Source organism: Lodderomyces elongisporus, chromosome 3 (genome assembly GCF_030384665.1).
Source record: "Lodderomyces elongisporus chromosome 3, complete sequence".
NCBI classification, from domain to species: Eukaryota; Fungi; Ascomycota; class Pichiomycetes; order Serinales; family Debaryomycetaceae; genus Lodderomyces; species Lodderomyces elongisporus.
Window position 1 is genome coordinate 1779624 of NC_083675.1, and position 14530 is coordinate 1794153.

Sequence of the window (14530 nt, forward strand, 5' to 3'; positions counted from 1 at the left end):
AATCAAATTGAGCAAATTCTTGTCTCTTTGTTAACTTTTTTTGTTATTCTTTCCCAATTGCCCACTCCCCCCCTCCTCCTCCTCCTCCTCATGTCAACTTAAGCGCATCACAAAGCCACTTTTTTTTTTATTTTTATTTTTTTTATTTTTTTTCCTCTTAAACAAATCACAAACATACTTACGTCATAAAACTTCTCTACCCTACTCTACCAGCCTCTATATATATTTGATGGAACGATACAAGCGAAGCAACAGCAATATAGTCTCATACTCTTCCAATCTTTATTTTCTTTTTTGGCTAAACTGCCGATGAAAATATGCTGGAAGCAAGAAAAAGAACAAAAAAAATATATATAAAGCAACAGCAATATTGGCTTAGTACATTTTGTATTGCAAGAAAGAGTAAGTGAAGTTACCCAGATAAAAAACACAAAAAAACAAATGAGTTATGAACTGAAAGAGCCGGAAGTCGAGAAGTTTGACTCTATCTATGTTTATTTTTTTCTTTTTGTAAGCTTTTAACAGTGACGATTGAAATATGTAAGCGGTAGAGCCGAATCAGTATCTTATTCTCTTATTCTTGTTCTTTTTTTTCACTTCTTGATGTAGTTAATGAAATGGAGAAGGTAGGCTTGGGGATGAAGAAGGAAGTTGAGAGCAAAAAAAAATGGCAAAATATAAATATAAAAATTAAAAACTTAAAAGAAATTTAGACGTTAAAAGCGTCATTTGCAGCACAGAGCAAACATCACATGAGATTTAGTGTTCTGTTTTTTTTTTCTTTTCCAACTACCAAGTATTTTGTTTGTTTGTGAGCGTGCGGGGAGGAGGGGGTGGGGGGACAAAGAAGCATAAGTAATTCTTGTATTTATTTCTTGTAAAGTGAAGATGGTAGATTAGTTTGCCCCTTCTTTTGTTTTTAAAGACATCAATCATTAACAACATACTCATTGAAATCAATATGTGTGTATATGTGTGTGTGTGTGTGTGTCTGTAAGAACATTACTGAGTGCAATAATAGTTGTCAAGAGTATCATAACAGAGACATTTATGCTGTTGATGCTTTGTACAATAGCTCGTATTGTGCAGCGTTCTTTGTTCGTCACTGCTGTCCACTTTTGTTCCTCTTGTTTTGTTTCATTTTATTTTTTATTTTTTTATTTATTTTTATTTTTTATATTTATTTTATTTATTTTCCAAAAATAAATTGGTGCTTCGGCAGGAGGTACTTTTCTAATCTTTAAATTTCAAATAGACGTGATACCTTACAAAAGACCAAAAATAAAAAGTTGATATAAGTATATATATATATATATGAGTATATATATATCCTTGCATTTCCCTCCCAATGGTTTCTTTTCATCCGTTCTGATATGGTATAATTTCACTTTTAACTAGTCTTGATTCTCCATATATTAGCATTTCACATACTCTTTCCTTTCCTTTCCTTTCCATTTATTTTTTCTTTTTTTGCACTCAAACTTGTGTCTCCAACGATGGAAAGCGAAACACCACTACCTGCATATTCAGCACCTTTGGACCAGTTGCCTCAATATGAACCATCCATCAACTTTCAAGGTATGGCTTTGATCAAAACAGAATTTATCACACCATACCAAGCAAACACTGGCACAAGAGCATGGAAACCAGTTATTTTGCAGATGAACTCTACCCAGTTGCAAATCTACAATATAAATGTCGACAAGAAGTTGCAAGACATAATTGTCAACTTGTACTTTGAACTCAATAGCTTGAACCAGCTAACAATTGACTTGAACGCCGAATACAAAAAGAACAACAATGGTGTCGATTTCGATTTCCATCGCAATAGCGCCGATGCCGAATACTTGGATGATTTGTTTTCAGGCGATGCATATGGCAGCGGCGGCCCTGTTGATGGATGCAAATCGATATTCAACGAGTCGAAATTTAGCAAACTTTGCAACAAGATTAAGACACAAAAGACACAAAAGACAATGGCCCATATCAAAGACTATTATCACATATTAAAAGATAACCAACTATTATTTGAACCAAGCTTTAATGAAAGTACAACAACAGCAACAGCAACAGCAAAAAAAAACTTTGACAAGTACAAAGGGCAACTCCTCCATTGCTACTCCTTAGCCAATTTACACGTTGGCGAAGCACCGTCCTTGAACCAGCTCATCTCAGCAATGTACAAGGAAGACCAAAGCTCATCCCCAAGCAACAACTCTTCATTAGTTAAATACAAGAATACATTGCGGTTGCGAATAGAATACAAACAAATCTTGCTTCAGTTTTGGTCATTTCATGCAATGGTGAGTTGGTTTAGAAGCTTGATGATTGGGAAAGATCTTAGTCAGCCATTAGAGTCAAGAACAGTTACCAAGTTGAAATCTATACCAAGCCGATTCAGCAGTAGAAACAATGCCTTACTAGCAGCCACTGCTGCTGCTGCATCATACGGACAACGAAACAGAAGTGGTGGTGGAAGTAGAAATAGAAATAGAAGCAGGAGTAGAGGGAACATTTCAAGTGAAGTTGTCGAAGAGCCAACAGAGATTGAAGACGTTTACTCCAATCCTACAAATCAATACTTGGCACACAAGGAGGATAACACTAACATTGATAACAATAACAATAACAATAATGCTAGCTCGGCCGAGTCAACACATAGCTCAGTATTTGAACGCGAATCACGTTCTAGCTCATCATCCATATCCTCCTCATCAGCTTCATCTTCTTCGTCTTTGTTTTCTACTTCCGATTCTTCAGATATTGGTCTGGTGACTATACACAACTACAAATTCGTATCCAAGGACAATGTATACACCACAGTTGAGAAGCAATACATTTCCAACTGTTTACCTGATCTCAACTCATTCGATAAGTGGAGCGGCAAGTTGGTTACGATAAGTAATGCAGACCATTTCATTAGGGACGAGAGAAGCTATAAGAACAAGAACGATGTTTTCATCAGCTACTCCGCCTTGGGCGACTTGGTCAATTTGTACGATAAGAAATTTCAACAATTGGAGAGTAATTCGTTGGGCTTGCATGCCAAGAATAGTGGTAAATTGTGCACTACAAGGACTTTTTTGATCCATCAAGATGGGTTGGTTGCCGTAGCCTAGAACATTAATTGTGCATGAGCAAAGAAAATAAATTAATGAGTAACCAGTCAATAACTCATCATTTATTCTTCGCAAAGACAAAAAAGAAAAACATGAAAATATAGATGGCCAGCATAACTATGCGATTAAGTGGTTGAGTGATAAATAGCATTAACGGACTATAGAGTAACGAACTAATGTCGATACGAATAATATAAGAAACGATTTAATGATGAAATTATTGTTGCAGTGTAGTATTACAAACCTGTCTTTGCGATTTATGAGCTAGTGTAGTGAATTTTTTTTTTTTTTTTTTGGCTGAGACAGGTGGCAGCAAAGAATGAAGAAAAAAACTTGAACTAGAAAGAATATACAAAGTATTAGGGGACATAAAACTTGCTCTGTAATAAAACTAATTTGTATCCCTAATGCAACATCGTGCTTACTTGGCAGCAATTGATCTCGTAGTTGCTCCACGTCGTATTTTATCATGCAGAAAAAACTGATATCGTACAATTTCCCTATTCCATAAATATCTTGTCATATAGCTTCAGAACTAGAACTCCTCTACATGTGCTTGTATGTATGTATATATATACATACACATGTAATATGAACTATTGGAGAATATAGAATGGACAGGATGAAAATGACAAAATCTGACGAGATTTGTAAAGTAAAGTAATGTGCGTGTCAACTCTTTTTCTTTTTCTCTTTTCTTTTTTTTTTTCTTTTTTTTTATTATTATTTCAGTTTTGTTTTTTCTTGTTGGGTCTAACCGTTAGTGAAAAATTGTATATCTACCCATTTTCTTTTCCTTGAGAGTTTTTCATCAACTGGAAGAACAAAAAAAAAAAAAAAAACAAACAAACAAGAAAAGAAAGAAATCAAACAATCCTACTTTTACCTTTTCTTTAATCTCATCAATTCTGAATTCACCTATAAATTCGACTTGAAGTTACTTTCATTCTTTTCGAAATAAAAGAGAATAAAGCACACACACCCCAACACTAACACACTTAACACACCCACCCTCTTTCGCGCCCACTGTCTTTACCCTGCAAGAAGCTATCACCCTGATATATACATACATATACATATATATTTAATTATATCTTCGAATCCCTTGATAAAAGAAAACATTTTAGAATTAAAACAATAATAACCAATTATCACCAAATTGCTCAATATGCCTTCACCAGCCGAAATTATTGCCGCACGTCTTAACCGCGACTCAGAAGACTACGAGTTGAAACAAGAGTTGGAGTATAAAAATGTTGATGATGCCGTTTCAACAACTTCATCAACTAGGGCTTCGACTCCTTCCATCACGGACGAATCTGCCTTCCCCGCATTGGGCATGAAATCAAGCAATGGTAGTGGTGCTGGTGCAGGTGCAGGTGCTGCTAGCACTCATGCCACCACAAACTGGGGTCCCACGATGAAATCACCAAAAGGTGTTGATCCTGCATCTCTACCATCAAACGATCCTGCAAGACAAGCTGCTAATGTCAAAAAGTCCACTTTCTACCCAAAGATGAGAGCTCACCAACCTTCTGTGCAAGAGGCTTTTTCTTTGGACATTGAGGATCAATTAAACGTGTCACGTCCAGAGTTTGTCAAGATTTTGACTTTTGTTATGCAAGAGACAAAGACAAGCATTGAATGTACCAACTCTCAACACACCAAAAAGAGAACTTTCTTGATCACCGGTAAACCCGAAGAGGTTAAGTCAGCCAAGAGATTGGTGGTTAAAAAATTGACCAAACCTATAAGTATCAAATTCACCGTGCCCGCTGCCTTGAGATCGAGAATTATTGGACAAGGTGGTAAGAACTTGAAACCTATTATTGCTGCTAATGAAGTCAAGATTGAAATCGGCGAGGAAGAACATGATGCGAAAAATGAGAATGTTAGTACCAAGAACGACGAGGACTCTAACTTTGTCAACAACAAAGAACAGGAAGATGACGAAGAAGAAGAAGAAGAAGATGATGATGATGACATTTTCTCCAAAACTATTCAAATCACTATTGATGGTGATGTTGAAGGTGCCAAAAGAGCCAAGTCCCAGATCTTGGCTATTGTCAAAGAAGAGACCAAAAACTTGTCCACCAAAGTCAGCTTGGATGAAAGAGTCAAGCCATTTGCTATTACTGAATTAAAATCTCTCGTTGATAAGTATTCTGATTTGGATTTTTCAATTCCAGACTACAAATCAAGCAGAACCTCGTTGCTCATTGTTGGTGAACGTGAATCAGTTCTTGAAGCTAAATCTGATGTCAAGGCCGCTTTGGAGAAATTAAGCAAGAAAATTACTGTTGAAGAAGTACCAATTCCACAAACCAAACACCAGTTCTTGCCTATTGCAGACGTATTGGAAAAGTGTAATGTCTTGATTCAATTACCTAAGGATGGCGAACAAAATGTTAAATTTGTTGGTGAAAAGAAGAACATCAAACTTGCACAAGATGAGGCAAGAAAAGTGACCTCGCAATATAAAGTCGAGGTTTTGGACATGTCCAAGGCTCACAAAGGTAATTTGAAACACGTTAGAGCAGTTGCTGTATTATTAAACAAGACTGGTGCATTTAAGGAAATCGCTCAAACTAATGATGTGACAATTCACGTACCACATGCAAAGGAACTTCAAGGCGAGTCCTCCACCACTTCTTCTATTCCAATTCAAATTGTTTCCAAGAGTGGCGACGACAAGATCAAGGCTGCAAGAAAAGCAATCGTTACTCAAGTCAACAAAATCACCCCTGAACAGACAAAGGTTATTGACGATATTGATGCATTCTTCCAAGGCAAGATTGAAGAGACGATCAAGGATGTTGCTAAAGCTGAAAATGTGCAATATGTTATTTTAGGCACAACCATTACCTTGTTTTCAGCACAACAAAAACAAGATGAAGAAGCTGATGACTTTGATGACTTTGAGACTGCCGATGTTGACCAGGGAGCTTTTGATAAGATCAATACTGCTTTGACTGACTTGAGACAATTGGCAGCCAAATTGACCTCTGAATCGTTAAAGGCAAGTCAAAAGGAGATTCAAGTCGTTTTCGGTCCAAAGGGTACAACTTTGAAATCAATTTTGGCCTCAGTTGAGCCTCAAACTGTGACTGTTAAATTCAATGAAAATTTGATCAACATTCATGGTATTGATTCATCGGTTGTACAAGTCAAGAAGGAGATTGAAGCCGTGTTGGCAGAAGCTAAAGAGTACCCAGATGGTTACTCTTCTACAGTTCAAGTGCCTGCTTCTGTTGTTTCCAGATTGATTGGAAGAAATGGTGCCAACTTGAATGCACTTCGAGACGAGTTTGGTGTAAAGATTGATGTTCCATTGCTTGCCAATGGTAATGTTGCCTCTTCTGCATCACACGGTAAAGATGATGGAGAAAAGGTTGAAATCACTGTTAAAGGTGTTAAGAAAAACGTCGAAGAAGCCAAGGCTAATATCTCAGCTTCGGCTAAAAAATGGGCCGATGAAACACTTGTTAGATTGAGAATTGAACACCAATACCATAGGAGAATGATTGGTGCTCAAGGTGTCTACATCAATCGTTTGCAAGACAAGTACCACGTCAAGATTAGATTCCCATCAGCCGATTCTTCCTCAAGTGCGCAATCTACTTTTGCTGATGCACCAAAATCCAAGGATGAAGTGACTATCAAAGGTCCATCCAAGATGGTTGCAAAAGCCGAAGAGGAATTGAAGGAGTTGTACAAGTTTGAGCAAGAGAATGGGTACAAGGAGACCATTAGAATTCCATCAAAGGCCATCTCACGTGTTATTGGTAAAGCTGGTGCAACAATTAATGACATTGCTGATGGAACTGGTGTTGAATACAAGTTTAAGCGTGATAATGCTGCATCCGAGGAAAAAGATGGTTTTGTTGAAGTTGAGCTCACTGGTTCCAAGTCGGCCTTGAAAGAGGCTAAGGCCAAGATTCAAGAAATTATTGCTGATGTTGAGAATTTTGTTGTTGAAACCGTTAAAGTTGACCCTAAGTACCATCGTGACTTGGTTGGTCCATACGGATCTGTTATGAAACATATCATTACTCAAGCCGGTGGAGACAATCTTCCAAGACAGAAATACAATAGGTTGATGTCTATCCCCAACGAAGGTTCTGGGTCCGACGAGGTTGTTTGCCAGGGAGATAAGGCCATTGTGGAAAAAATTGTTCAAGCTATTGAAAAAATTGTGGAGGAAAAGAAAGCAACAATCTCTGAAGACTATGAACTTGCTAAAGAGAAGCATAGGTTTATTATTGGACCCGGTGGCTCTACTCGTTCTGAAATTGAGCGTGAGTTTAAAGTGCAATTGAGTATTCCAAAGAGAGAAGACGAAAGCATTGTGGTGAAGATTAAAGGTTTGCCTGAAAACATTGAGAAGGCCAAATTGAAAATCACCGAGTTGACAAAAGATAAGGAGACCAAGAATGGTAAAAAGAACAAATCAAACGGCGAGTCCAAAGAAAAGGAAGCTGTTGAAGTTGAAAACTAGAAATGGGAACAAATTTTATTTCCCCCCCCCCCCCCCCAAAAAAAAGCAAAAAAGTAAAATAGAAGCGAAATTAACGAATACAAATTAAAGTAGATTTTAAATATACATATTTACAAATATATACAAACAGGAAAGATATTAATGAGAAAACAATGTAGAGAGCTCTCTAGTGTAACCAAACTAGGCTAGAGAAATGGAGTTGATAATTATCTGTGTTACTTTATGAGACCGTAGACTCAGTTGAACTTCTTCAATTCTGGCAAAGCTTCTTTCTTTTGTTCTTTCGTTCTTTTCTTTTGTTCTTTCATTTTTCATTTTTCATTTTTCATTTTTCATTTTGATTTATTTATTAGTTTTTATTCAAAGATGTCACACGTCATGTGACATAGCCACCTTGCGCCCCTCGGAAATTGGGAGAAAAAAGGTAAGGGAAAGCTAAAAAAAAAAAAAGGAATGAAAGAAAACCGAATGATCCAAAATCTAAGCGCATGTGCATCAACAGCAAACATTGCACACACACACACATTCTCTCTCAAACACGCACACAAACATTATCTCTCAAACACTCCACATCTCAGCCCCTTTTTCTCTAAAACCTATGTCCAATAAATATATATATATATAGAGTATATATTATAGATAAGAATTCCCCACCTCTTTCATCACCTTTGATACTTTTTTATCCTAATTTTTCTCAAGTTCCATTTCCGCCCATTATTTACAAGAGATTATAACAATAATATTACAAATAAGTCATTCAAATTATGGTTTTACTTATAGCAGCAGCACTTATCGGTGCAGGAGCAGTCGCTATTGAAGAGAAACGGAAGAAAAAGAAGTTGGCAAAAATGTCGCCAAAGGAGAGGGAACAAATTGAACGGTATCAGATAGCACAACGGTTTGATAGAGCCAATAGAGGAAGAAATTACATTCCACCAGAAAGGGTACACCAGTTGCAACAGCAACAGCAGCAACAAAAGCAACAGCAGCAGCAGCAGCAGCATCATCATCAAGAAGCACCACCGTATACAGCCCAACAACCATCGCGGTCTAGGGGTAGTCAGAAGAGAGCAAACAATTCTGCTGGTGCGTCATCTTCACTGCAGAGGAGTGGAACATACGGTTACAATGTTCCTTCTACACCAATGAAGCCATCGACATTTAGACCAGCTACACAGAGGGCTTCTATGCCACAAGGAAGACTGCAGCACCAGCACCAGCAACAACTGCAACTGCAACAGCAGCATACGGGTTTGTCACTGAGCTCAAGGCCGGTCCATAGATCAAGTAGACCACCTGTGGTTAGACCTATGGTTGAGGATGACCCGCCACCAGCATATACTCCATAGGTTTGTGCTTATGAGTAGGTTTCATTCTTTATGCGAGTTGAGGTCGCAGTTGGTTGTTTTTTTAAATTCAATTCTTTAGTTTCACGTTTGTAATTGCAATGCATAAATTTTACAATTATCTTTCATTTTTGCTGTATTTGGATTTTTAATTATACTTTATTCATTGGTGTCTTTCCCTAATAATTGGTGTGTGCTAATAATGTGAGATGGACAAGTTATATGACCAGCTGGGTGAAAATTATGAGCAATTGAGGATTGAGACGTGTGGTTCTATTTTCCTTTTTTTTTTATTTGTTTTTTCTTGAGTTCGCTAACAGCTCCCACTAGTTTACTACTATTTTGTTGAGACTAGTCCAGTTCAAAACTCTTGAAAAATGAAAAACAAGAAGGAAGACAAACTTTTAAAATGAAAAAGTAGGAATGTACGTAGAATTTGATCAATCAAAAAAAGAGTTCTTTGTAGAATGAGTATATGAAATTTGAGCATCCATGATTCATGGCTGGTTACATAGATAACAATAGTTAACAATGACCTATCTTTGCGTATCGATTATTGGCTAACAGTGCGAAAAAACAAAACAATAGTGGCATTACTGTGTTTATTTACATATATACATTAATGTTTGATTTGTTCTTTTATTGTCCGTGTGTATATGTTGGTTCTTTTTGTTTTTGTGAAAGTTAGCATTTTTGACGTGACGTTTCTTCCAGAAGTTTGTGGTGCGAAGAGCGGACCAAAAAGCACCGTTTTCGGATAGGCATGGCAGCAGCACAACAGCTTTTGACATATTCAATGCATCGAAAAGCCTCCAACTAGTAATTTGATGAGAAATAAAAAAAAAAGAATGAAGATGATACCCAAAAGAATGTGAAATACAAAATGCATTACAAAGAGTAAATAATTTTCAAAAAAAAAAAAAACATTATCAAACACATAGAGGAATAGCTTATCCTCATCGACTATCAGTTTCCATCAACATCACACGATTGTAGATGTGAAATCTGTATAAATGCTCAAACACAAATAGATGCACACTCCACTTGTTTTTTAACCTCTTTTTTCTCACACTCTCTCAATCGCACTTTCTCTCAATCACACACTCTCTCAACCTTTCAGTCCCTCTATGTGAGAGAGGTGTGCCACATAATTAAAAAAGATTATCATTAATTAATGAGAATGACGACATTGAAGCCAAGAGATTGATAAGGTGATGCCAATCATGTCCCTTTCCTGTGCTATAAATGCATTTACAACCAACAAGTCTCATCAGGAGGGCGATTCCCTTTATAAACGAAATAATATGGAAACAGAGGCCAAGAGCAAAATTCCTTCAACCAACACTCTTCTTAACACAGAATGTGTGCATACTTTATTTTTTGTACACTTTTCTGTCCTCTACCACAATAAAAGCAGAAAAGTTTTTATTTTATTTTTTTTTTCTCTCCCTTTTTTGTACTTCAGCTCTTTATTAATTTTTTTAATTTTTTTAATTTTTTTAATTTTTTTAATTTTTTAGTCTGTGCAATTTCTTTTTTTTTTTCTTTCCAAGTTTTTTTTTTTGGTTGCAAAATGCCATGTTTGTGCAAATTCACGTGACCGAATTTCCGCCTTTTTTCCATATTTTTTCTCCCACTCTTTTTAATTAGGCACTTTCTTTTTTTTAGAGGGAAGAAAATAAAAAAATACATCAACTACTGCAGCCGAAATGGATACGGCAAAACATGGCCATTTCTTCTCAACAGTCACGAAATTTGGATGGTATAAATTTTTTAAAACACAAGGCACAATGCAAAAGGGAGGAAGAAGTAGAAACAAAAAAAAAATATACTCACAAAGTACAAAGAAATACATATCGATAATGTACAAAAAAAAAGAAAGAAAAGAAAAAAAAGCCAAACCTCCACCCCTATAAGAAGTCCGCTTTCGCCATCTATATGGGCAGCTTAGGTCCGTGAATGAGCCACACCTTGTTTTCTCCTACTCCCACTTCTCCTCTTCTTCTTCTTCCTCCTCCTCATTTACTAAATTAAAGAAAGAAAAAAAAAACAGAACTAATTCTGGTTTTGCTTTATCTGATTTAGACGATTGGATATTGTGTCCATTGGTTTATGATTACCAAAGAAAAAGGGCGATTGCAGCAAAGAGAAGAAGGGGGAATATAACCACTCTTTGCGTTGCGTTGCGTTTGGTTTTTTCTTTCCTCTTTATTCTTCTACTTCGTCTTCTAGTTTTTTTTTTCTTGTAAACTGTGGCACAAATTGAACAGTGCAATACTGCTTGCATCACGAGAGAAAGGAGGGGGGTTCGGTCGATAGAGAAATGAAGTTGTATAGGTAACCAATTAGCAATAATTTGTTCTTCTTCTTCTTCTTTTGGTTTATTTTGTCTTTTCTGTTGTGTTCATTCCCGTGTATGTATTTATGTATGAGTGACTTGTCACATGCTTGACATCTGATCCGGAGCTCATCGCGGTACTATTGAAAGTAATTTTTATTTTTTATTTTTTTATTTTTTTCTTCAATTTTTTTGCTTTCTGCCGCCTTCTCCTGTTCGGAGACTCTCGTCGTATTGCTCTTGATACTACTAGTGATGCCACTGCTACTGCTTCTTATTTTACTTGTTATTATTACTTATTCTTTTTAGGGCTCGTTTAGGTGATTTGAAGTATTATTATGTAAAATACTTTGGAACAAAAACCACAAACTATATTGTGTACATAGCATCTATACTCTAATAGGGTAATAGACAGATTAACAATCAGATATCCAAGGCGGTGGTGGTTCTTGTGGTCATTGTGGCTTTCAGCTCCATTCGCCTACCTGTATATATCTTCTTCTTTTTTGCTTCTTCTTCTTCTTCCTGTTCTTCTTATTCTTTAATAACTCTTCTGTAAGCCATAGCAACAGACACCGGATAAAATGCCGTAATTGAACAATATAGTAGAAGAGTACCATCTTAGCTGTCAACACGCCTAAAGTAAAATAGCATACAAATCCTACGTAGACATGTTGAGTATTGTTCTTTATGAGGGGCTTAGAATACTGAACCGTTTTTCTGAAAAAAAAAAAAACAGGGCCGTTATAATTATTGGCCTTATATTTTCAGTTTGTAAAGAAAAAAAAAAAAAAAAAACTTAGGGCAATAAGAGGCAAAAGATGAAAAAAAAAAAAAAGAAAAAAAAAAAGAGAAAGAGAATAAGCAGGAGTTGCCACAGTTTAAATGCAACACCGGATAAATTATATTTTTAATTAAAAGAAAAGAAAAAAAAAGAAACTCAAACTGAAACAGAAACAGGTACAGTACAAAACTGTGTAAAAAAAAAAAAACTGATGAGCTAAATGGAAGAAGTAATAGCAGAAAGGGAAGATGAAGCTGGGAAACAATATTAAATAAAAAAAAAAAATCTATATGCAAAATGAAAAAGGACAAAGAACAAAAATAAGAAATAAGAAATAAGAAAAAAACAAAAAAAAATTTGGTTTATATCCCAAATTGCTGCAACACAGGTTCCAGTTGTTGACTCTATAAAAAGTTCTTCAAATCTTCCTTCTTCATCTTTTTTTTTTTTATTTTTACTTATTTATTGGCTTCTTTTTTGATACATATAAATAACATTAGATTATTCATCAATCACTATACTAAAGTCATAAAGACACAATGGGATTCTCAGATATATACAAGTTTCTGAGTAATAGTCAGACAGAAAAACACGCTGACTCTAGTGTCGACAACAGCAGTCAATTGAGCTCAGGCTTGGAAGAAGGCGGAATCGTGCAAACAGATAAGAATGTCAAAGAGATTGGTATCATTTCTGCATCCTTCTTGATGCTCAACAGAATGTTGGGTGCCGGTGTCTTCTCCACCGGTTCCACAATATACGCGTTATCCGGTTCAGTGGGAACCTCATTGATGATGTGGTTTGCAGGAACAGTTATCGCATTCACAGGTTTATTGGTATACATGGAATTGGGAACAGCTATTCCTAGAAATGGTGGTGAAAAGAATTATTTGGAATATATGTTTCAGAAACCCAAGTTCTTGGTCACGGCAATGTACGCCTCATATGTGTTTTTTCTTGGATGGGCCGCAGGTAACTCCATCGTTGTTGGAGAATATATCTTGAATGCCGCAGGTAAAGAACCAGGACAATGGAACTCAAGAGGTATCGCATTGGCAGTGATTACATTTGCATTCTTGATCAATGGTATAAACGTCAAGGCTGGTTTGTTTTTGGCCAACGCATTGGGTGTCTTCAAAATCGTTATTGTCCTATTCATCTCCGTTACTGGATGGGTTGCTTTGGGTGGCGGAATCAAAACAAATAATTTCAAACCAACAGGAAACTTTCACAATGCATTCCAAGGTGAATCACCTTCGGGTTTCGGTATTGTGAATGCCTTGTACAATGTCATTTGGTCCTATGTCGGTTACTCAAACGCCAACTATGCGCTCGGTGAAATTAAAAACCCTCAAAAAGTGTTGAAAATTGCTGCTCCTGCAGCATTTATTGGTCTCGGTATCATCTACATGTTTGTTAATATTGCATATTTTGCCGTTGTCCCCAAGGAAGAGATTGCCTCCTCGGGAAGAATCTTGGCGGCATCCTTTTTCAAGTACGCATTTGGAGATCAAGCTGAAAAAGCCGCTTCCGTGTTTGTTGCCTTGTCTGCTTGGGCCAATGTCATGTCAGTTATCTTTTCCCAAGGTAGAATTATTCAACAGTTGGGCCGTGAAGGTTCATTGCCATTCTCAAGATTCTTTGCCACTTCAAAGCCATTCAATACACCATTTGTTGGTTTATTCCAACACTGGATCGTTTGTATTGTGACCATCTTGGCCCCACCTCCAGGTGATGCATACAACTTTATCTTGAATTTGATTTCCTACCCATTGAATGTTGTCAATACCGTTATTGCTGCAGGATTGATTTGGATCTACTACAAGAAATACAAGGGCTTGACTGAGTGGAACCCTCCAATCAGAGCTACTTTGCCAGTAACGATATTCTTTTTCCTTGCTTCCTTGTACTTGATTGTTGCCCCATACATTCCGCCAATCAATGGACAAAAAGTTTACAATGATATGCCATACTGGATCCATGCTGTTGTGACATGGGGTGTGTTTGGAATTGGATTGTTTTATTGGATCGTGTGGGTCAAGATTTTGCCATACTTTGGTGGATACCGACTCGTGGCACAAGAAGTGCTTGGTCCCGATGGATTCTGGAGAAACAAGATTTATAAGGTGTCAAAAGATAGCGTTGATGCTGGTGAAGTACCTGTCGAGGTGGAGGAAGCTAAAGAAGCTCAAGTAGTGGGGTGATTGATCACTTTTTTTCTTTCTCTTGGTTTCCCCTCGACCCTTTTGACTTTTCTTAATCTTCTTTTTCTTCTTCTATTATTTAATCTTGCATCTTAATGTTCAGTTCGTTTATGTATATGTATATCTAGACTTTTTTGCCAGTTTATATTTATATTTTTTTTATTTGCAAATTTTCATTTTACTCTGAAGAGAGTTATAATAACATTAATAGTATTAATAATAAATAATCGATCCCTAAGGT

At 36.6% G+C, this 14530-nt stretch overlaps 4 protein-coding genes across 4 annotated transcripts; all 4 read left to right on the top strand. All coding sequences in view use genetic code 12, as the record gives it.

Annotated features, from left to right (window-relative positions):
• Window positions 1-1496: 1496 nt before the first annotated feature.
• On the top strand, window positions 1497-3119 carry PVL30_002973 (uncharacterized protein; the record flags this gene model as incomplete). The annotated part of the gene is made up of 1 exon (XM_001525505.2): window positions 1497-3119. One exon carries the CDS (start codon window positions 1497-1499, stop codon window positions 3117-3119), a length of 1623 nt encoding a protein of 540 aa, XP_001525555.2.
• A 1168-nt stretch (window positions 3120-4287) lies between these two features.
• PVL30_002974 (uncharacterized protein) lies at window positions 4288-7617 on the top strand (the record flags this gene model as incomplete). Its single annotated transcript, XM_001525506.2, has 1 exon — window positions 4288-7617. One exon carries the CDS (start codon window positions 4288-4290, stop codon window positions 7615-7617), a length of 3330 nt encoding a protein of 1109 aa, XP_001525556.1.
• Window positions 7618-8381: 764 nt separating this feature from the next.
• PVL30_002975 (uncharacterized protein) lies at window positions 8382-8966 on the top strand (the record flags this gene model as incomplete). The annotated part of the gene is made up of 1 exon (XM_001525507.1): window positions 8382-8966. The coding sequence occupies one exon, from the start codon at window positions 8382-8384 to the stop codon at window positions 8964-8966; it is 585 nt and encodes a 194-aa protein (XP_001525557.2).
• Window positions 8967-12624: 3658 nt separating this feature from the next.
• MUP1 (methionine permease) lies at window positions 12625-14289 on the top strand (the record flags this gene model as incomplete). The annotated part of the gene is made up of 1 exon (XM_001525508.2): window positions 12625-14289. The coding sequence occupies one exon, from the start codon at window positions 12625-12627 to the stop codon at window positions 14287-14289; it is 1665 nt and encodes a 554-aa protein (XP_001525558.2).
• Window positions 14290-14530: the final 241 nt, after the last annotated feature.